This window comes from Vipera berus (assembly GCF_964194415.1).
Source record: "Vipera berus genome assembly, chromosome: 9".
Classification (NCBI taxonomy): domain Eukaryota; kingdom Metazoa; phylum Chordata; class Lepidosauria; order Squamata; family Viperidae; genus Vipera; species Vipera berus.
The window spans coordinates 626,692-649,641 of record NC_138212.1 but is presented as its reverse complement, the minus strand read 5'-3'; the positions used below and the strand labels follow the sequence as shown (position 1 = coordinate 649,641).

General features: G+C 54.2%; 1 protein-coding gene across 2 annotated transcripts; it reads left to right on the top strand.

Moving 5' to 3' along the window:
* The first annotated feature begins 18,082 nt into the window (after nt 1-18,082).
* On the top strand, nt 18,083-21,766 carry LOC308672322 (snake venom vascular endothelial growth factor toxin vammin). 2 transcript variants are annotated; one of them, XM_081335137.1, is made up of 6 exons: nt 18,083-18,333; nt 19,708-19,742; nt 20,092-20,284; nt 20,420-20,499; nt 20,967-21,006; nt 21,172-21,766. In XM_081335137.1, exons 1-6 carry the CDS (start codon nt 18,289-18,291, stop codon nt 21,214-21,216), a joined length of 438 nt encoding a protein of 145 aa, XP_081191263.1. In that variant the 5' UTR covers nt 18,083-18,288; the 3' UTR covers nt 21,217-21,766. The 2 variants fall into 2 exon arrangements, with proteins under 2 accessions (XP_081191263.1, XP_081191262.1); XM_081335136.1 differs by having other exon boundaries at nt 18,091-18,333; nt 19,708-19,738; nt 20,088-20,284.
* The last annotated feature ends 1,184 nt before the right edge of the window (nt 21,767-22,950 follow it).

Here is a 22,950-nt window from a genome sequence, read left to right as displayed (position 1 = left end):
ACTCAAACCCTTGGCTTGGCAGAACTCACTGACCCCTAACCTACCTCTTTTGTACAGAGCGCGGCTGACTCTTGGTGGTTCGGAGTGTCATGAAAACTGAGCCACAGAAAGGCAGACTCTGCCCCAGAGCTCAGTAAAAGGGAAACCACCTTGCCGGGTCAGGGAGTCCCTGCACAGAGGCAGAGGATAGCCCCACCCTTGCTTGGGGAAGGCTCAGCCCTCTCTCCTTCTGGGTGAAAGGCTTGGCCCTTCTCCCCACAGCAATATTGCAGCTGATCTGGAAGAGGATTTATGAGGTGGGTCTCCATGCTAGCCTGGCTGCCTCTTTCCCTCTGTAATCTGTGGAGTGGGCCAGCCGAGACTCTCCGTCAGCTGTAATCTTCCGATCGATGCTTTGGAGAACATCTGGTTACAGGACTGCTTGCAGAGGATTTACTGAGCCAGGATCATCTGGGTTTCCTTGGCTCTGAATTAGTATTTGAATGCTACCACCAATCAGCCAGACTGGCGGTAGAAACTCTGAAAAAGTTTTGAGCTTCTTAGAAGTCTGAAGCTTATATCCATCTTTGCATGAGGGAGACAGAATGGCAAGACCTGGACTGGTGACCGGGCACCTGCTTGGCACCCCCAAAACATTCCTGCAAGGGGCAGTTTCTGCTTTGGGACCTTTGGAGAAACCGGGGCTGAGTTTGGTGAAGAGAAGCATCTGTCTTTGCTTCTCTGGAATTCTCCCCATCCGTCCGATGGACACCCTGTGCAGAATGGCACCTGCTGACTGCAGAACGTTTGATGCATTTCAGGCATCAGGGTGTGCATGAGTGTGGAATTGACCCATTTCTGGACCTCTGACAGCCGAATGTGTGAATTCACTCCTTTGCGCTGTCTGTAATAATAGCACTCAAGTGCCCTACTCTTGATTCAGTTTTCTGCACGTCTAAATGAATGCAAATGCTGTCCTTGGTTGCTGGGTCCACGAATGTAAGCAGGGAGGAACAATCCGTGCCGCTCTGTTCCAGCAAGGTGTTTGTCCCCAATTCGGTAGCAAACAGGAAATCCATGGTCCTCTGGCAGAGAACATGTTCAATGCACTGGGGCAGAGCAAGTGAAAACACTGCAGGCCTCCAGAAATACGGGTCATGATCTGAGATAAAATTCCTGCTGCATTGGCTGGGAAGTGCTTGGGGGGGGAGGGGGGAGGCACTGGAAGCCGAATGCCAGCCATGAATGGAGGCATTTCTCTAAGTAGAGCAGCCGCGTATAAATTTAGCAGCAAGCCAATAGTCAGTCCTTCTCAGAACAAGTCTTGCAAATGCGCTCTGAGGACACAGTCGTGCTCAGAAAGAGCTGGGTGGATCTGCGAGTCCCACGCAGCCCACAGAGCCTGTGGCAGGAGGAGGGGGGGCTCCAGGCTGAGCTCCCGTGGGCGGGGAGGGGGGGAATAGCAGGAACCAAATGGGTTTAAGTGTAAACTCTTCACCTTTGCCCTTGTAATCTGTTAGATCAAGAACCGCTTCCTCTGAGCAGCTGGTTAATGTATAATCCCAGAAGTTGAGAAGCTTGGGGGGGGGGACTCACTCCTAGGTAAATCTGGAAAGCTGCTCTGATGGTCTCCTCCACTCTTCGATGGGGGTCACACTGGCTGATTTCAGACTTCTGACAGTCTTAAACAAGGCATCTCCTGGGGCCCTAGAGAAGTATTAAACCGTAAGAGGTTCTGCTAGGCATACACAGAGTGCTTTCCTTTTCCACTTTCCCCATCCTGGCACGTTTGAGCGTGGCCTTTGGGGATCTGGATAGGAAGGTGCCCAAAATATGTGCCCTTCCCTCCAGCCTCTGAGGTGGGTAGAAAAGTAGGTCAGAGGGAACACTCATTTGGGATGCAACTATTATCAAACATGTACAGAGTTTATTTTTCAGGGTGGCTGGCATTTTAAAAATAAGGCATCATTACACTCTGGTACACAGCTTGTTCCGGTTTCGGCTGGGGCTGGGTGTGAGCGGCGTTTGTTCCCAGCGGCAAGAAACTTTCTAATCCAGTGGGTTGTTTGCATTCCACCCAGCCTGGCTCATAACCACAGAAGGAACAGAGCACAGAGCCTCTGGCAGCCGCCACAGTCAGATCACACAAGGCCCGGCCAGCAGCAGGCCAGACACAAATAATGACAAAGTGGGACCAGGACATTTTGCCTGGTGACCAAATAAAGCTCTTGCCCGCCTGCCCCACCAGCAATCAGATGGGCCAGGCTGGGCTATTCTGGTTCTTGCCCTGCCCTGCCACCCCCCACCCCACCCCAAAGGACCCCATGGGAGGGAAACCTGAGGTGCCCAAACGGGCACCCCTGCTTGGCAAGGTCTTGGGGTGGAGCACCAGATTTGCAGAAAGGGCTCTCAGGTAGTGCCAGGTAAGTCTGGCAGGACACGGCACCCGGTGCCTTGAAAGGATGCTGGGCCTCCCCTCAGCTGGGTCAGTTTTCCTCACCTGAATGCAGTTCAAATTTAGCTGTTGTAGCTGGACATCTGGGTGTTGTAGTCCGTGGTTCCATGCTGGGGATGCAGTGGGTCACAGAATCTTGGGTTTGGAAGATTTGGGAATCCAGCTTTGTGCAGGAATCCTCACGCTGTCCTGGGCAAATAGCCGCCGAACTTTCCTTTGAAAAATCTCCCTGGTGGAGCTGCCTGGAGTTCAGAGGGGCAGCTCTCCCACTGCTTCAGACTCCTCCCCCCTTTCAGCTCCTCCATTCTAGCTTGGGTCTCTTCCTGTGAAGCTTCCACCTGGCCTGCCTTCAGGAGCCCCACCAGGATGAGAATACATCTGTCCGCCTTCCCCGCACTTCCCTTCTTCAGAGAGACTCTCCGGCCTCTCTCGTACCTTCTCTTCCTTCATGACCAGGTTCCACTCTGCGGCATTTCACCTCCAGGCCCTGGACGGTCCCTTGTTGCACTTCCCTGCCTGTTTTCCAGGTTCTCAGCATCCTCTTTTGTATTATGGCAACCAGAACCGGACAGAATATCCCAGGTGGGACTAATCAGGACAGGAAGAGCAATGCTAGAATTTCTCACGTTTTACATCGTGTGGCAGTCACTGCTCCCATTCAACTCGGCTGGCCAGGCTCGTTTCTCCCTGTGGCAATTCCTTTCTGACCAAGCATAGGCTAATTTGAGATTTTAAAATCTACTAAAGGTAAAGGTAAAGGTAAAGGTTCCCCCGCACATGCGTGCTAGTCGTTTCCGACTCTAGGGGCCGGTGCTCATCTCCGTTTCAAAGCCGAAGAGCCAGCGCTTGTCCGAGGACGTCTCCGTGGTCATGTGGCCGGCATGACTAGACGCCAAAGGCGCACGGAACGCTGTTACCTTCCCACCGTAGTGGTCCCTATTTTTCTACTTGCATTTTTACATGCTTTCGAACTGCTAGGTTGGCAGAAGCTGGGACGAGTAACAGGCGCTCACTCTGTTACGCGGCACTCGGGATTCGACCCGCCAAACTGCCGACCTTCCGATCGACAAGCTCAGCGTCCTAACCCACTGAGCCACCGCGTCCCTTTTAAAATCTACTAGCATCTACCTAATAAATCAGTCGTGACTGGTTGGCTGTCACCAAGCTGCAATAAATTAAATACACCAGAATTGCCTGGGTGATACAATTATCATTTTATCATTTTGTAAGCTGCTCAGCTGAGCAACAACAAAGCTAGTGGAGGTGACAGTATTCCAGCTGAGCTATTCAAAATCTTAAAAGACGATGCAGTAAAAGTGCTACACTCAATTTGCCAGCAAATTTGGAAAACTCAACAGTGGCCACAGGATTGGAAAAGATCAGTTTACATTCCAATTCCAAAGAAAGGCAGTGCCAAAGAATGTTCAAACTATCGCACCATTGCACTCATTTCTCATGCTAGTAAAGTTATGCTTAAAATTCTACAAGCTAGACTCCAGCCGTATGTGGATCGAGAACTACCAGAAGTACAGGCAGGATTTCGAAGAGGCAGAGGAACTAGAGATCAAATTGCTAACATACGCTGGATCATGGAGAAAACTAGAGAGTTCCAGAAAAACATCTACTTCTGCTTCATTGACTATGCTAAAGCCTTTGATTGTGTGGATCATAACAAACTGTGGCAAGTCCTTAAAGAGATGGGCATACCAGACCATCTTATTTGTCTCTTGAGAAACCTATATGCAAGCCAAGAAGCAACAGTGAGAACTGGACACGGAACCACTGATTGGTTCAAAATTGGGAAAGGAGTCCGGCAAGGCTGTATACTGTTGCCTTGCCTATTTAACTTATATGCAGAGCACATCATGAGAAAGGCAGGGCTAGATGAATCAAAAGTTGGAATTAAGATTGCCGGAAGAAACATCAACAACCTAAGATATGCAGATGATACCACTCTAATGGCAGAAAGTGAAGAGGAACTAAAGAGCCTCTTGTTGCGAGTGAAGGAGAGTGCAAAACTTGGGTTGAAACTAAACATTAAGAAAACCAAGATCATGGCATCTGGCCCTCTCAATTCCTGGCAAATAGATGGGGAAGAAATGGAGGTAGTGACAGATTTTATTTTTCTGGGCTCCAAGATCACTGCAGATGGGGACTGTAGCCAAGAAATTAAAAGACGCTTGCTCCTGGGGAGGAAAGCCATGGCAAATCTAGACAGCACACTAAAAAGCAGAGACATCACCCTGTCAACAAAAGTGCGTATACTCAAGGCTATGGTCTTCCCAGTTGCAATGTATGGCAGTGAAAGCTGGACCATAAGAAAGGCTGAGCGCCAAAGAATTGAAGCCTTTGAACTATGGTGCTGGAGAAGACTCCTGCAAGTCCCTTGGACTGCAAGGCGATCAAACCAGTCAGTCCTAGAGGAGATCAACCCTGACTGCTCTTTAGAATGCCAGATCCTGAAGCTAAAACTCAAATACTTTGGCCACCTAATGAGAAGGAAGGACTCACTGGAGAAGAGCCTAATGCTGGGAAAGATTGAGGGCAAGAGCAGAAGGGGACGACAGAGAATGAGGTGGCTGGATGGAGTCACTGAAGCAGGAGGCGTGAGCTTAAATGGACTCCAGAAGATGGTAGAAGACAGGAAGGCCTGGAGGAACGTTGTCCATAGGGTCGCGATTAGTCGGACACGACTTCGCAACTAACAACAACAAAGCTGCTCAGAATTCCTGTAACAGTGAGATGGACAGCATTTAAATTTAATTAATAAAATAAATGATGAATAATGTAATGCAACACTGCAAGCCAGACTGGCTGGGGAATTCTGGGAGTTGAAATCCACAGGTCTTAAAGTTGCCCAAATTGGACACTCTTGACATACAGAATTCTTCGCAACCATCCCAGTACTAACCAGATCTGATTCTTTAGATCTTGATCAATCAAGGTCAGTCAGTCAATCAATCAATCAGAATAGAGTTGGAAGGGACCTTGGAGGTCTTCTAGTCCAACTCAAGCAGGAAACCCTATACAACCTATACAGGGTGCGTGTGTATAAAACAATTCAATATGGCACCCACAATGATGTGATCACAGCCCACACTCGTGTGTGAAAAAGATTGGGCTTTAGGGTCCTGGTTGCCATCCTGACTTCACTGGTTGTTGATGCAGACCCTTTGGTCTACTGGCTGCTTTATCATCTCCTGTCACTTCCTCGCTCTGTGAAGCATATGTAGCTCCCCTGCACCAGGTGGGTGCCACAACCCCAATTCCACCTGTACACCCAGAGGCTCCAGAGCAGAAGCTCAGAAGCCACAACTGGGTCCAGTGCTGCTCTGGACATCTTTATTAATTACCTGGGAAGGATGCTCAGCGACCTCAGCATGTCCTCTGATGAGTAATCTCCAGTGAGGAGGAGGCTGAGGAGACACACAAACACACACACACACCCCAGACTCAGAGGACAGAAACAGCCAGTTTTCAAAACACCTTGTCTGGGGTGTTCACCACTGGCAGGAATTCAGCTTTGGTTCCTTAAGCTGCAGGGCTCTTGCAAAGACACAGAGCACTAAACTTTCCAACATGCTTTGCAAATTCAAACTGACAAAATGGAACAAATCTCTAACTTTGCACATGCTCTACAACTCCTCTTTCCTTCCCCCCAAATGTGATGCAAACCAAGCTGTCTTCTCCTCCTACTGCCCCTCTGCCCCTTTCTTGGGGGTTCATGTGTTTGTCACACGTCCCCTGCTCCAGACCAGCTGACCACTGGCCAGAAGCCAGAGGGGGTGCCCTCTACGGTGGGGGCTCTGAGGTTTCCGCTCAAAGAACCTCAAGTTCACAGACAGTCCGCTTTCGGAGAGTCTGCGGTGCTGCTACTGCTGGGCAGAGAGGCATTCCGGCTGGTCTGGCCAGCTGGGAGGGAGGGGAGGGAGGGAGGGAGGAGGGGGTGGAACCCCAACAAGGGGTCTGACACAGCACTTTGATGTCACTGGCCAGGAACGTGGCAGGCATGTCAGGGGGCTGAGTCATGCTTTGGGCTGAGCCTGAGCTCTGCGGAGGAGTGGGCAGGGCTGACATGAGTGCCCCCCCTCACCCACCCACCCCATTCCTGCCACCCTCCATACTGAGGGGGTGTAGAAAGGAGGAAGGGGTGGTTGATGTGTGCTGGTGGTTGCACCCTTACCTCAGCAAGCAGTAAGGGGAACTACAACGCATAGAACAGAATAGCAAAGCTGGAAGGGACCTTGGAGGTCTTCTAGTCCAGCCCCCTGCTCAAGCAGGGGACTACACCATTCTAGACAAATGGCTCTCCTGTCTTTTTTTGGAGACCTTCAGTGATGGAGCACCTGCAACTTCTGAAGGCAAGCCCTTCCATTGATTGTTCACAAAAGACCAGGAGGGCTAGTGGTTAAAGCAAGGAAGAGGGGAAGGTAGGACAGGAATGGGGTACAACCAACAAATGAGAAACTGTGGGAGCCCCTTTCCAGAAGGGGGGCTATTCTGGTTTTTAAAGAATTAAAGGCAGGAATCCTGTGTTTTCTGAATGCTTTTACTGGATGTTTGAGGAAACCGGACAGGCCAAAGGTCTAAGGCATGGCTGCGCACTCTTTTCCATGCTCTGGAGGCAGAAGCAATCCGAGGGTTACAGCAGCATTTCCCAACCTTGGAAGCTCAGCTGTGGGAACTTCAACGCTGAGAATGTCGTTGAAGTGTTTGGAGGATTCTGGGAGTTGAAGTCCACACCTTTGACTGCTGCCAAGGTTGAGAAACCTGGGTTAGGCAAAAGAATGTTTGGAGCAGAGTGGAATGGCTTATCAAGGAATCTGCAAGAGAGACCCCCCTCCTTTATCAGTTTTTTTTTGGCTGCAGCTGTGGGAGGCAGAATGCTGAGTTGGGCAACCTCTGTGGGGAACCCCAGGACCCCACTTCTTTTCAGTGGGTAGACCCATCATATGGGGCACACTATAGGTTCTCCTCTTCCCCCCCTGCCTAGAAGCATGGAGTTTGTAGTCCAACAAATTTATTTCTATCTTACCTTTATTAGTCTTACAAATAAGGCAGCAAACATGTCTGACACACTTCCTGCTCCTATTTTCCCCACCACAACAACCCTGTTGTGGTGGGCCAGGTTGAGGGAGACGGCCTGGCTCAAGGTCCCCTAGCTGGCTTTGGGGACCAGTGGCTGAAGTGAATGTCAACCTCTTAGAGAGGCCTCCAGGTTCCTGGAGGAGCAGATAAAGCCCTGAGAGCATCTTCTCAGCCACTCAGAATGCTGGGGGGGAAATTAGTCCCCCCCCCACCAGGTGCCGAGCTTCTTCCATGCCATGAACCTGCCTGGCTGCAGCTGCGCCACGCTCCACCTGGCTCTGAGGTTAAACCAAGAGAAGATGCCAGATGAACCTTGCTTTCATCCGTAATTTTTAATAAAGTGTTTTAAAAGTCATGCTGTTTTCCAAAAAGGCAAGTTCCTGCCTGCGTGCTTCCAATTTAAAAGCTGCACAGTCTTTCAAGGCAAAAAAGGGAAAGTTTGTTTTTGTTTTGCAGGATTCCAAAGGAAAACTTCCCACTGAATTCAGTGTGGCTTGTCCTTCAGACAGGAGGGCTGCTGGTAAATAGGCAGCGGGAGGCTAAAACAGGAGGAACAGTTGCAGGAACTGGCTACATGAAAAGTCTAGTCTAGTGAAAAGGAGGATCGGAGGAGAATGATGGCAGTGTTCCAATAATTGAGGGGCTGCCACAAAGGGTCAACCTATTGTCCGGATCACCTGAAGGCAGAACAAGAAGCAACGGATGGAAACTTATTACGGAGAGAAGCAACCTGGAACTAAGGAGGAACTTCCTGACAGTGAGAACAATTAACCAGTGGGACGGTTTCCCTCCAGAGGTTATGGATGCTCCATCCCTGGAGGTTTCCAAGAAGAGACTGAACAGCCATTTGTCTGCACTGTTATACTGTAGGACTAGAAGACCTCTAAACGACCCTTCCAGCTCTGTTGTTCTATATACAGTATTAGTGCTGCTTTGTTGGCACTTTTAACTTAAGTTAGCCCGCCAACCTTTGGAAGGAGTGAAAGTCCTTTTAGGAATCTAAACGGAAGCTTCCGTTTCCTCCCCATACCTGGTCAGATTGATGCCTTCTCTCCCCCCCTCTCTCTCCTGGCTCTGGCATGCGCTTCAGCTGGACAGGACCCTCCCGTGCTGTGGGAGATGTGCAAGCATTCAACCACTCCGTTTTTGGCTGCACATTGTGTCTCAGAATCCCCTTCCTTCCTTTCCAGCTGAAATACAAACACACATGTTTCTCCGGCTTCTGCCTGTCACATGAGCTGGAAGGAAAACTCTGGCAGCAGGCAGAGTGTGTGTGTGAGTGTGAGTGTGCTGCACTGGGGCCTGTGACGATGGGACAGGGACGAATTGGCTCTGGACTTACAACAGTAATAATAGCCACCCCCTCCACCCCCACCAGTTTAACCTGTGGTGGGAAAGGAGGGGGCTGGGAAGGCTAGTTGCAATAGGGGGGTCTTTAGAGTAGGAGGGGGAGGCTTCAGAGAAACCCACCGGGACTCCCATCCCTGCTGACATCATTGGAAAATGCCCACCATAGGTAGAGGTAAGCTTTTCAATGTTGTCTTTCATTTCTACACCACCCTCTGTGGAGGGGAGGGGCAGATTTGAAAATTAGAAAAGACAGACAGATCCCGGAGCCCCTCGGCCCACCCACCGAGCTTCCTCCCCTGGCTGAGCCGCTGGTGCTGAGGGGCCGGTGGGCCTGGCAGCCCCGGGAGAGAGGCCAGAGAGAGACGGGGGGGGCGCCCTTCGGGGACAGGCGAGGGGGGGAAGGAAGGCTGGGGCGGGGGAGGGTCGTGCCTGGGCTCAGGTCCTCGCCGCCCGCGGACGCTCTTCCGGGCTCTTCCGTCGCCTCCTTAAGCGAGGGCCGGTCGTGGCGGGGTCTTTCCTGCGACTCCGTTGTCCGGCAAGGCCGGCGAAGACAGCTCGGCCCTCCGGGAACGAGCCGGGGAAGAAGACAACGCAGCCGGGGGAGGCGCGGGGGCAGAAATCCCGGGAGGGGCAGGGAGCGTGCCATGGGCTTTGTAGTCCAGCGCGTGGGGCGCGCGAGGGGCCTCGTGGTCCGCGCCGGGGTCTCCCGCGCGGCTCCGCCGACCACGCGGGCGACCGACGAGAACAAACAACCCGCCGTTGCCCGGCAACAGCGTTCCATTCTCCGCTGACGTCACCCTTCGTTTGTTGATGTTTCCGGGCAACGGCGCCGCTGCCCTGACAACGGCCCGAAGGGGGCGGGCCTCCCCAGCCCGGGCAGCCTCTGGAGGGGCGGAGCCAGCGGGGGGCGGCGCCTGTTGCGCTTCCTCCGTTCCGGCCGCATTCCTGGTCGTGAGAACGGGGCGGGCCCTTCGCGTGTGCCACGGAGGGAGGAGGGAGCCCCCGCCCGCCCGCCCGCGTGGGAGAAGCCCTGCCGGCGCCTCCGACCTGCTTTCGGCGGGAGACGCGGGGACCCTTTCCGAGCACCCGGCGCCGTTTCGGGTCTGGCCGCCAGACGAGGGTTTGTTACCACGCGAAGCGCCTGCTGGGCCTGCTTTGGGGCGGCTCGGAGGAAAAGGTCCGGCCTGGGCTGGCCGCTGCCCGGGCTCCGACTGCCGCGGCCTACTACAAGGCCCGTGGCGCCCTCGGTGAGAAGGCAGGCGGCGCCCGGGGGCTTCGGGGAGAGATCAGACGGCGCGGCCGCTGCGCGCTCCCTTCCGCGTCGGGGCGCTGCGCTCCACCGGCTTCTTGACTCTGGTTGCTGAAGAGGCCGTGAAAAGAGGCTTCGCCCCGGGCAGCCACGGGGGGAGGGGACCCTCCGGGCCCTGGGGCTCTCCGTTGGAATCTCGGCTGCAGCTGAGCATCCTGGGAATTGTAGTCTCCCCATCTGGCAGAGAGCAACGTCAGGAGACCCAGGACAGCAGTACAGGAGAGAAAATGACTGACCTGCCTATGAAACGTTATGCCGAGGGCTTCTTTCCCTTTCATTGCTCAGTTGCCTTATTTATTTAAGTAAATATTAAGTAACAAGAATACAGGCAGTCTTCGACTTACAATAATAATTCACTTAGTGACCCAAGTAGCAACGGCATTGAAAAAAGTGACTTACAGCCGTTTCTCACACTTATGACCATTGCAGCATCTCCATGGTTCAATAATTAAAATGCGGGCGCTTGGCAACTGCTTCGTATTTACGACCGTTGCAGCGTCCTGGAGTCACGCAATCCCCTTTTGCGACCTTTTGACAAGCAAAGTCAATGGGGAAAAATCCAGATTCACTTAACCTTGTCACTTACTTAGGAACTGTGATGATTCACTTAACAACTTTGGCAAGAAAAGTCATAAAATGAGGTAAAACTCCCTTAGCAAATGTCTCAATTGTAGTTGTAAATTGAGGACTACCTATAGTTTTCTTGAAGGTGAAAAAATGAGAGTTTTAAAGCTGATTTGCTGCTTGACATTTTGAAAAATAAGGTTCTGTCCATAGGCAGTGCCAACCTCATGCAAACAGAGAAAAGCTTGAAAAAAAATCACAAGAAAAATGGGGGCTTAAGGGTTAGGGTCAGGGTTTTTACAATTATAATTAATAATGTGATAGCACCCCACAATTTTAATGATTTTCCTTTCATGTTACCTTGAAAATGACAATTTGCCCCAATCCCTGGTTAGATATCTAGCTTGCTTCCCTCCTGGAGTGCAAGGCAGCGTATTTCGCACTCTGTCCTCTAATTTTTGTTCACTTCTATGTGGGGTGGGCTGCTCTGGCCCGAGGCTGGCTTTGAGCTTTCATGACTGAGGAGGACTGAAACCCAGAAGAGCGTTTAACCATGGCAGCTTGAGGAGGTGTGGACTTCATCTCCCAGAATTCCCCTGCCAGCTTTGCTTTTCTGCCTGGGGAATTCTGGGAGTTGAAGTCCACACCTCTTCAAGCTGCTACGGTTGAGAGACATGCCATTAAGGTTAAGCAGACCTTCTGGCCAGAAGATCCTGGGCAACTGCAGGACTGAGGCCAGGGAGATGCTGCCAGCCCTCTGGGGGCTCAGATTGGGGCCCCCTGGTTCCGGGTTTGGGTTTTGTTCTGGCAGTGTGGGTCTCTAAAACTAAAAAGTTGTCCTTTTTCAGAGAGACCGAAATTGACCATTGTATTGAATTGGCTCTTCACATAACACACACACACCTCTGATTCTGATGCAGGATGCTTGGTCCACCACACAAAGTCTTCCAGATGTGTCAACCTTGGAACATGGATGACTGCAGTGGTGTAAACAAACATCATTGCAACAGCTGGTGCGTAAAGAATGCTCACAGGGTTTGTGAAAACACTCAACATCCAGGAATGGTGCTGGGGAGGGCATCTCATTTGTGTGTGTGTGTGAGAGAGAGAGAGGCAGGGAGAGAGAGATTTGCAGCCTAGGGCAGGAACAGGATTCCTTATCTGGGGGTAAGTGTGTCAGGGAAGGGACGCAGCTGAGTTTTTCTGTGTGAAAGGTGACTGGGCGCTGTGCATTCCAACATTCCCCTCCTGTCTTGCATGCCAGGAACTGCTGGCAGAGGCAATCCAGCCTTTCCCCACCGGGCTGCGGGCTCTGGACCCTGTCCAGAAGAATTTGGCCTCTGGCCTCAGTAAACAACAACAGCCAGAATTGGAAGCCAAAACAGGTTGCTAAGAGACAGATGTTTTGCTCCTGACAAAATGGGGCCTCTCAGCTGGGAGGGGCTGAGAATAGGGTGGGGGGGAGAGGGAGAAAGCAAAGGGGCAGGTGGGTCTCAGAAGGAGGGCAGAGTAAAATGGGGGGGGGGCTGCTGGAATCCCCTCCCCAAACGGGCTCAACTATGATTTCGGCACCAGGGAAAACTAGTAAGTTGCATTCTAGTGGCATTGTCTCATTTATTTGTTTTTATTAGTTTGTAATATAAAATACAAAAGAAAATAGTAGGAAAAACAAGGAAGAAGGGGAGGGAAAATTGTAGGAAAAGGCGTTGACTACCAATTCCCTTTGATGCAGTAGTAGAATAAGATAACATACAACCTCAACTTTTTACTTTACAGAGTAGTACCTACCAGCCATTTCTAGAACAACAAACCTGTCTAATCGGTAAAACCCCAAATCAAAGCTTCGGTTTTTTCCCACCTGAAGCACAAAGTCCAGAAGTGGCTCCAAGTGGAAAGAAAACTGTTTTTTCCTTTAATCGAAGCGGTCAGTTTCGCCCTCTCTGCTCACTTCGCCAACCTCTGCAGCCATTTCTCCATTGTGGGGATCGAAGAATTTTTGTGCATAAAGTTCCAAAAAGGGTTTCCAAGTCTTTTTCCTTTCATTCTAGTGGTACTGCTTTAGATCGTGGCTGTCCCAACATTTTGGCTTGCCGAGGTCACATCAAGTGAAGAGGAATTGTGTTGGGCCTTGTGGGACCGCATTACTAGCTGTCCAGGGCCGCTTGCGAATGACTGGACTGCGAGTTGGACAGGTTTACTTTAGAGTTTGACATCTGCCTTGCTGTAGTTAAATTTGTAGTTTATTCTGCCTTTTATTTGACGTTATTAGTATATTTCAGCTTAAGTTGTCTTGTTTCTTCTTTGGTGTGTTTAAAGTAAACCACCCAGACAGCTTCTGCTATTGGGCAATTTAAAAATTGTGCTAAATAAATAAATAAAAATAAAATAATAAATGGTTGCATGGCAGATACATTCTCCACTACATGGCATCCTGTTTTGCCTTTCTTGCCTCAGTGGGCCTTACAGCTGTTTTTCTCCCTGCCCTGGTTCTTTTCCTGCCCAGGGTCAAAACCTGGCCTGGTACACACCCTCTCCCTTGGGGCAACCCTGCCACCCCCCACCCATTTCCATGCCTGTCCTACAGCTTCCTCTCTCTGCCTCTCTCTCTCTCTCTCTTTGCCCCCCCTCTTTCTCGGTGTGGGTGTGTGAGATGCCCACCTAGCAGTTTGAAAGCAGGCATATGTGAGTAGAGAAATGCCAGCCATGTGCCTCAGCATACAATCATGCTGGCCAGGTGACCATGGAAAGTCTCTTTGGACAATGCTGGCTGCCTGGGCCAGGAAGCGGAGATGACCAGCCGCCCCCTGCGGTTGACTGCAAAGGGGAAACCTTTACCTTTATCTGCATTTTATGATTCCAATCATAAAAGCTCCAGCGCAGGGATGAACATTCCACGGAGAACCACCTGGGCCCCAGAAACAGACTCCTGGCCTCAGCCTGGCACTGCTTCAGAGCGCTGCATTCCCGGAAGTGTGTCTCTGGATCGCTACAGGAATGGGGGAATTTTACAAGCGATTTCAAATCGGCACCCCTTTCTCACCTTGTGGGTTACTTAAAATTTCCAGGTATTCTGCAGTTTCTCTGTAAGGGAGGATGACACTGTAGCTGAAAAGTTGCAGAAAAAGAGCAAATGGGCAGCTGAGAAAAGTCAAAAAAAAAAAGGGGGGAAAGGAAGGTGGGCAGAACAACTTTCTCCAATCCAAGGCCTTCCAGTCATGTGGTCACCGAACTTCACTCAAGCCAGCTAAAGCTGCAAGGAAGCAAAATTCCAGCCACGCCACCTATCCAGGCATTGTCTTGAGAAGGAGACTTTGGACCAGATAGCAGGCTGGCACTGTAGCCTGGTCCTTCCATGGAGGCCCTCCAGACACCCCAGTTGGCGAGAGATGCCTTCTGGGCATTCAAAAGACCTCCCGCCTGCTCTCTGCCCCTTTTCCTTCCAGGACCTGCAATGTGCCGCGTGTGCAAACGGCTCTTTCATCCCCCCCACCAGGGATCAGTTTCTGCTTTCTAGAGCTGTGGCCGAATTTCCTCCCAAGTTCCTGAAGGAAGCAAATCCTCTGGAAAAGACCCGAGCGGATGCTAATGGGAAAAACAGCCAATTTAGCCTCCTGTGGTGTGGGCCTTCTACCACTTGGAGAGGGGGGACTGGGCCCAGGAGGACTGCATGGGCCGCTCAGGGAAGCAGCCAACTGGGGCTGGGGTCAGCAGCTTCATCCTCAGCCAGACCTGAAAAGGCAGTGGGGAGGGGGAGGGCTGGAGAGCCAGTCACCCAGAGGCACCCAGGTTGCTAAGATGGAAGAGGCTCCGATGGAGGAATTAGCTGGCAGCAAACTGGGGGCAGGGGGGATGCTGCCTGCAAAGGGACCACCCACCCTTTGGCTCTCTGGGTCTCAGAGCTCCCCTCAATTACGCACGCACACACACACCCCGAACCTTTCTATTGAGGCTGCTTCTGAGTAGGCAGTGAGGTTTGGACCCTTCCTATGTGTTGTGCCCTTCTCTGGACGGGCCTCCTCCATCAGGCCACTTTTGGCAGCACTTTGGGGCGGGGGGGGGGGCGAGTGTCCTGAGGCCGAGTCCTGCGGACTGCAGGAAGAGTCGGTCATTCCTCTGCTGGTCCTTCGGGATGATCCGCCAGCAGAGCTCGCGCTCGCAGCTGGGGGACCGAAGGGGCCAAGCCAAGGCCGGCAAGGCAGGGGAGGGGTTGAGGGGCTCGGAGATGAGCCGCAAGAGACTCTCAGGGCTGCCCCTCGGCGAGCCCCGGAAGGCGCCGGGACCGCCGCCTTTCTTCGGGCGTTCCGCTGGGTCGAAGGAGCGCCGCCCTCGAGCGCCCCCTGGCGGCCAAAACGGCGCCGGTCATTCGAGGTGCGCGCCTGTCGGAGCAGCTGCAGAAGGGCGACGGGGATCGCGGGGGGGGGCGAGCAGCCCAACCCGGCGCCCGCGAGCCCGGCTTCCCTCCGGCCGCGCGGCTGCGGCGGGCTAGGCAGGGAAAGGGCCGGTCCTCCTCGCGGATGGCGGCGGGGAAAGAGCGCGGAGGCTCCGCTCCGGCTGCGGCGACCTCGGTAGTCTCGACCCGCGATCGGGGCGCCGCCCGCGGCCCGCGGGGGGCAGAAGCTGCCGGGCCGGGCCACGTGAACCCCGACGGCCTCTGATTCAGTCGCTGCGCGGCGCCCGCGTCATCCCGCTCGGGCCGCCGCTCCCGCGGATGCTATTTCGGGAGCGGCGGCTCTCAAAATAGCGCGGGGGCAGGCGCAGCTCCCTCTTGCGCGCCGCGCGTCAGCCGCGCTATTCTTAGCCCTGCGCCCCTCGCGCGCGCTCGCCCGGGAAGCCGCGGCCCGCCGGACCGATCCCGCCGCCGCCCCTCCCGCCTTGCGCCGGCCGGCCGCGCACCGGCTTCTCGCGCATCTCAGCGTGGAGGCGCGCACGTCTCTCCGCCCCCCTCCCGCCCCGTAGGGTACATTCACAAGTGACGCGGAGAACACGCCTCCCAGCCTAGGCTGAGTCACCGGTGAGGTAAAAGCCGGCCTCAGCCGAGGAGGGGCTGCTGGCGTTGGTGCCTCTCGCCCAGCTGGTCCGGGAAGCTAAAAAAAGCAGAGCAAGCAACGTAGCAGCGTTGATGCCGCGCAGAGCCTCCTTGGGCAGGGGCAGTGTACCCGGAGGGCGGGGGACGGGCAGGGCCTGGCTTCGCTTTGGGCCCTTTCCCGTCAGGCCGCCGCATTCCGGGGCTACGGCGCTCTTTCCTTGTCAGGCGGCAGGAGAGCGGCCATAATCCTGTTCCAGGGCGGGGGACGCTGACACTACGGTGGGGGTCGAAGGAGATATCAGTGGGGAGAAGGCTGGTCACCCAGCAGCCTTGCCAGCCTTGACATCCACATCAAGATCACTCATTCCCAAACGCCCTGGATTATGGGTCATTGAGTCAGGGTCAACGCTTAGCACCCCGGAGAACCCAAAAGAATTACCCCAGTGACACGGATGGTGGATGCTGGCTGGGGAATTCCGGGAGTCCACACAACTTAAAATTGCCAAGTCTGAAAAACAGTGGCAGGGGGCCAAAACGCTCCCTGCGCTCCCTTCCTCACAGACCACCCCCTCCTTTCCCCCTTTGCAGCCCTTCCCTCTGGCTGCATCCAGCTGTGCCTCTCAAAAGGGGCACTGGACGTTGCAAAACTCAGGGCGGCTACAAGAGAAGACTGGCTAGATTCAGGAAGCCAAGCCAAGATTCCTGCTGGCGGAGAAACGGTTTTCTTTAGACCAGAATATGCAGCTTTTGCAATATTTGGGGCTTTTCCCCCTCTGGGGCAGCTAATGGAGTTTCATGGCAACCCCACCCCACCCCTCCCCATCCCACCCGCCAGCCGGCCATCAGGGCGGCTCCACTAGGTGGAATCCACACGTTTACGTGGGAGCTACCCACGAGCGTCGCTTATTGGGGCGGGGGGGGGGTTGCCCGCTTGTCAGGTTAAAGGGTCCGTGAGGTGAAGGGCACCGGGTGCAATTGTCGAAGTCGGCTCTGGGGCGCGAAGGGAAGGAGCGAGCGGACCACGCGCGCCTCTCCACGTCGCGCTCTTTTCCCCTCGCGGGCAGCGTTCGCTCTAAAGTTTAAATGAGCTCAAGCGGCGCCCCTCCCGGCCTCCTAAGTATGGCTGGCTGTACCGAGGGGGCCGAGCGGCAGCTGAACTCTGCCCAGACTGAAGGCAGGTACCAACACCCCAGGGAGGAAGGCCGCTTTTCCGCGGGGGAGCCGGGGGAGGGACGGGGGGGCTGCTTTCTTGTCCGTCGCAAAGGTGGGAGGGGCTCCGGCCCCCTTCGTGGATCAAAGCAACCTGCAGCTCCGTCATCCGCCCGCTCTGAGTCCCGCCCGAGGCGACCGCGTTTCCCACCGCAGCGCTCCTCGCCAGCGGGGCCTCCAGCCAAGGCGGGCCCTCTGGAGCCGCGAGTCGCGCCAGCCTCCGAAGCGTCCGGCAGCTGCACCCAGGGGCCGAGAGGCTGTCGCGTAACACCTGCAGACTCGCCTGGCCTGTCGGGACCCTCCAAGTTGCATTGGAGGCCTGACAGGTGGGCAGCCTTAGAATTCACCCTCCGAGGCCCTAGAGAATTTGGGGCCCTTTTCGTGGGGGGGAGGGCGTGGCTGCACGCTGAGCCTGCGCTGCAACTACATAGATCCTAAAGTACTGGCTAAGTCTCGGCTGTTATTAAAGTTATGTTTCCACAGTTTCTACTGAAAAAGGCAGCATTACTATATTTGTTGGAAATATTTGTATTGTACCTCTTAAACCAAAAGCGCTTCCCACAATAGACTAAAAACAGCAGGACTGTTTTAAATTGCATTAAATTCTTAATACTAGGCAAGGTCAGCAAAGTTTCCTAGAATGGGAATTGATTGGGAAGGAGCAAAATGGCAGGCCTGCAGCTTTTTGCCTAGTCCTGCTGAAGACATCAGAGAGATGTCCCCAAAGCAAATGGCTACTGCCCCCCTGACCCTCCCCAGTGCTTATTCCAGCAGGTGAGGCAGTGGAGGGGCTGCACATCTGCAGGGTTCCTGGGGGGGAAGACCCATTGCGTGTTCAGAGCCAAGGTTTTGTGTGCAGCCATAAAGAAGCATAGGAATCTGGGCTAAGCATAATGTGGCCTTGCCACACAGGATCAAACCAAAGGGTGCCACCCACATTGGCACCTTTCTGCCATGAAGGCTCCTGCCCTTCCCCTACTGGCTCAGGGAGGGGTCTGGCTGTGTCCCCACTACTTTTGGGGCTGGCCGGGGGAAGGTGGAGAGTGACTCCACTCTGTATGTGTTTCTTTCCTATAGGCTGTGCCCCACTGCTGCTCCTCTCTGCCCCTTCTCCACCTTTGGGCTGGCCCCTCTCTGTTCCTCTTATAGCTGCTCTTTGCTCTCCATGCTCAGAAATCAGACCGCAGGGGAACGGACTGCCCACTCTGTGCCTGCTGCTGTCCACCGGCTTCTGCCCCTCTCTTGTCCTGTTAGATCTCACCCCATCTCATCCTTCTGAGCAGCTGTGAAGGCAGGAGGAGATAGACCATGGCTGCGTACCTGCTGGCAGTTGCCATCCTCTTCTGCATCCAGGTGAGAAACTGTGGGGTTCCCTGGTGGGGATCTTGCCTGGGATCAACTCCTCACAGGCAGTTTTCAGCCAGACAAGGAGGGTGGGGGAAACAGATTAAATCTGTTATTTAGTCAGAGTAACCAATAAAAGTAACTTCTAAGGTTGGAGAATTCATGATCCTCTGTTGCAGTTTAGAATTAAATTACCTCTGTAGGATCCTGCAGAGTTCTGTGCATCTCTGCGGCACAAAGGAGTGGGTTGCGGGTGGGAGAGGCTGTGGCAGGAGGCAGAAATTACTTCTGTCCTTCACAGCTGGGTCAAGCATGGCGCCCTGAGTTGCTTTGCTCCATGGAAGGAGAGGGGGCTGTGCTGGATTCAAGCAGGAGCTTTCTTCCAAAGTCACCTTGGGCAGAGGGCAGAGCAGGGTTGGGGGGTCTGCTGTACATGCAGATGATGGCAGGTTTAATTTGGGGGAGGCCTGAAAGTGGGGGAGCTCAGTGTGCTTCTGCTGCTGCCTGTGAAAGGAGAGGCAGAGAATCGGGCCCTTCCCTCGAAACCAGGTGGTGGCCCATGGTGCTGGAAACAGGAGATGGTCAAGGAGAACAGGGGCACCACAGCAGGGCATAACCAAGCGCTCCTGGCACAGGTCAATCTGCCACGGGCATGGAAAAGGCTCAGGGGCCTGGGAGATATTGCTCAGGTGTCTCACCCTGCAGGGTGCAAAGCGACGGCAGTCCTGACTTTGGAGCTGGGGTCTTCTGAGGGCTGACCCACAGCCACTGGAGCTTTCCCAAGGAACAATGCCGGGTCCTTAAAGGTCCAGACCCCGAGCTCCTCTTCCAATGGCATGGTGCCCTGCGAACGTCCAGGCTTGCTGGGGAAGGAGCAGGTTGGCAGCGGTGGCAGCCTCTCCACTAACATGCGTGGCACCTGGCTTGACTCCCATGACAATCCACAGAGCAGCTTGATGCTTCTGGGGCGAAGAGCGACCTGCTCTCTGCCCCCTGCAGGAGACCCAGACAGGTGCCCGGCTGCATCTCCCTCTGGTGGTCATCAGTGGCATAGAAGCTTCTTGATTTCAAAAGTTAGCCATTGCATTGTGACCACTGGGCAGGAACGGCCGATGACAAGGCAACTGGGCAAGGGTTAAAACATTCCATGCCAGCTTTGGGATGTGTGGACTTCCACTCCAGGTTGACTGGGGAGTTCTGGGAATTGAAGTCCACATTAAAGCGGCTAAATTTGAAAAACATTGATCCTGCCACCCAGATGGAGGACTAGAACCGTGGCTCGGGTGCAGATGCATTCTTGTCCTTGGCGCTTCCTGGTTTCCTTGCTTTCCTACCATCTGTGATGCTGCCGGACCCTTTGCTAACTGGGCCTTTCTCTTGCAGGGCTGGCCATCAGGGACAGTGCAGGGACAAGGCAAGTTCCCCTTCTAAGATCTTATCTGGCAAACGGGGGTGGTGCCCAGGTGGTGCCTCTTGAAAAGAGCTGGGGGCAGAAAAGGGGACTCCCACCTCTGCCCCGTCCCTAGGCCAGAACCTCTGGGTAAGATCTCTGGCAGACACGGGGCCTGCCACCTGCACACTCAGAGCACGTGTGAACAGGCTCCCTGGGCAGGGCAAAGGTTGCAGGGTTGCAGCACGCATTTCCCCCAGGGGTGAGGGGCCTGGAGGGGAGACCGGCCCGGCTGGAGGAGGGACTACCCGGCCCCCCACTTGCCTACCCCCCAACCCGAGGCAGCGTCTGACTCTCTTCCTCCCCTCCTCAGTGAGGCCCTTTCTGGAAGTGCACGAGCGCAGCGCATGCCAGGCCAGGGAGACGCTCGTGTCCATACTTCAAGAGTACCCCAATGAAATTTCCGACATCTTCAGGCCCTCCTGTGTGGCTGTGTTGCGATGCAGCGGCTGCTGCACTGACGAAAGCTTGAAGTGCACCCCTGTGGGAAAGCACACCGTCGATTTGCAGGTCAGGGGCTGTTTGTGCTGAGCGCGACCGGAGTGTGTGTGTCAGGATAGCTCTCGGGAGCCGGGAAGAGCAGTGCCCAGCCTTGGACTGCTGCTGGGGTGCAACTGAACAGTGGCTGTCTCTCCCCTCGGGTAGATCATGCGGGTGAATCCCCGCACACAGTCTTCGAAAATGGAGGTGATGAAATTCACGGAGCACACAGCCTGTGAATGCAGGTGAGGAAGGGGGACGAAGAGCGGCCGTCCTGGGTGGCTGGTCAGAGGGGTGGGGGAATGGGGAGAATTACTGGAGGTGGAAGATGACAAGTAGTTCTTAGTTCACACAACCATCCCCTCCCTCCGTTTTTCTTGCTTGCTTGCTTTCTCCCACCTTTATTATTTTTACAAATAACTCAAGGTGGCGAAGATACCCTCCTCCTATTTTCCCCGCCACAACAACCCTGTGAGGCAGGTTTGGCTGAGAGAGAGGGAACAGCCCAAAGTCACCCGGCTCATTTTCCACACTGGGGCTCTGCAGGCGTCTCTGAGCAGGAGGAGAGAAGTGGGGGCTCCAGGCCTGTGCAGGCGCCTCCTCAGAGGCCAGCCTTCTTTGCCTCTCCACTCTTCCTGGAGCCCCCAGCCGTGAGTCAAGTCCTGCGCCCGCTGGCTATGCAGACTGTAACTGGGTTATTTCCTCTTTCCAGGCCTCGCAGGAAGCAGGGTGAACCTGACGGACCGAAAGAGGTACGTGGGGTGGGGCTGGGGGTTAACAGAATAACAGAGTTGTAAGGGACCTTGGAGGTCTTCTAGCCCAACCCCTGGCTCAGATTGGCCTGGGGCAGGCTGGGAGGGTGGGGCAGGAGGGCAAGATGGCCGCTCGAGCCGAACTCTTTTTTTTCCCCTTTGCAGAAGCCCAGAAGAGGGGGAGTGAGAGCCAAGTTCCCCTTTGTCTGACCAGCTGTTTACTCCAGGAGCCCTTTGAAGCTTCACAGCCCACCGAGGTCCGCAAAAGCCAGATGGGGACAGCCCTGGGTCCCTGTTCTCCTCTTTCTGATGCTGGGGGTGGCTGGGAAAGGGAGGCATCTCCAACATCTGGAGAGGTTGCTTTGTATCCGTCTAAACTTCTGTGACAGCCGGGCCTGCAAAACACATCACTCCCAGGCTGCAAGGCCAGAGCTGAAGAGCGAAGGCATCTTCCTTTACCAATAACTCAGCGATCGAGTTTGAATATCTGGCGTCTTTTTTCTTACATCCGAAAGCCAGGTGCCTCTCTGACCAACTAACTCATCTCCCTCAGTTTGCCATTTTGTGTCAGCTTTAATGGCTTTTAGTAAAATTGTCCTTGTAATGCACAATTTTTAAAATTAAGATTTGATATCTCCTGACCCCTCATCAGGGGAGCTGGGGAAAAACATTTATTTTCTTTTAAAGAATGTGGAATTATGTCTTTTAGCCCCATCTGCATGACTTTCACGGAGCCTTGGAATAAATGGAGTAAACTAAATGAGGCTTTGTTGCTTTAATCTGTTTAAAACAGGTGGCACCATTCTGTAAGATTGGCAATGTATCTGTCTCCTGATGTGTTCACCTCTGCAAGGTTTAGTCCATGAACCCAGGCCCTGGTTTGTGTACTCGGGAGGTAGTTTGCGATCCAGCTGTGGCTCTGACTGCACAATCATCTGTTTCCCTGAAACCTGAGGGCACCTGGGGAGCCCAATCTCAACTCCCACCGGTGAACACCTCTGTTCTGGGCGAGCAGCTTAGTACAAGAATTGGAAGATGTGGAGGGAAGCCCCCTCTTCTTATTTAGGGTCTGTCAATATGGCAGCAATTTGATGGGGTGCTCACCAGCCTGGAAGAGGGGCAGCTTGCTCCGTGAAGAGAAGCAATCTTGTGAGAAGCTTTACTGGAGGTCCCTCCTGGTGAGGACGTGGAGAAACGTCAGAAGCTCTACGCGTCCTTGAAAGACAGCCAGGGCCACCCCTGCCTCGGGGCTCTGGGGCAGGGGTCTCCAAAAGCATGGCTCCAACTTCCCAGAATTCCCCAGCCAGCATGGTCCACACATCTTAAAGTTGCCCAGTTTGGGGATCCCTGCTCCGGCAGGGGAATTCTGGGAGTTGATCCACAAAGTCGCTCAGTTGCTCAGGCTGGGGAATTCTGGGAGCTGAAGTCCACAAAGTCGCCCAGTTTGGGGACCCCTGCACCAGAGGGCGGCACAGACGTCTGGCTCAGTCAGGGGCGGGGGGGGGGAGGGAGTCCTGAGCTATGCCGGCTGCTGACATTCAGAGCGGTTCACGTGGTTCCACCTAGGGGCGTTAGGTCCTTTAAAGCGTTCACATGAGAACGTGGGTGCATGTTTGAACACTGGACGCCGGCAGTGGCCTCCAGGGGCTGCGGGGATTCGGCGGGGCTGCGTTCAGAGGAACTGCTGGGGGCTTCGGTGGTTCCCGATTGCGACCAGAGACGCCCCGGCAACGTCGGACTCGACAGGCAGGAATTAGCGGAACTAACTCGGACCAGGCGTTTTACTTGGCATCCCAGCAATAAAGGCGTCGGCGGAGACTGGGCGGAACCCATCGCTCTCAACCGAAGAAGCAGTTGCAAAAAAGCCGCCCCCAAACACAGCGTTCTCCCACCAGGGGATCCCCGTGTTGCCCCCTAGTGGCGGTTTCGGGCCCGTTTCCCACC

Excerpts from the sequence above, each read along its gene's own strand:
- LOC308672322 (XM_081335137.1), top strand. The coding sequence starts at position 18,289 with ATGGCTGCGTACCTGCTGGCAGTTGCCATCCTCTTCTGCATCCAG. Across the intron at positions 20,500-20,966 it reads CACACAGCCTGTGAATGCAG|GCCTCGCAGGAAGCAGGGTG; the intron begins GTGAGGAAGGGG and ends TCCTCTTTCCAG. Across the intron at positions 21,007-21,171 it reads AACCTGACGGACCGAAAGAG|AAGCCCAGAAGAGGGGGAGT; the intron begins GTACGTGGGGTG and ends TCCCCTTTGCAG.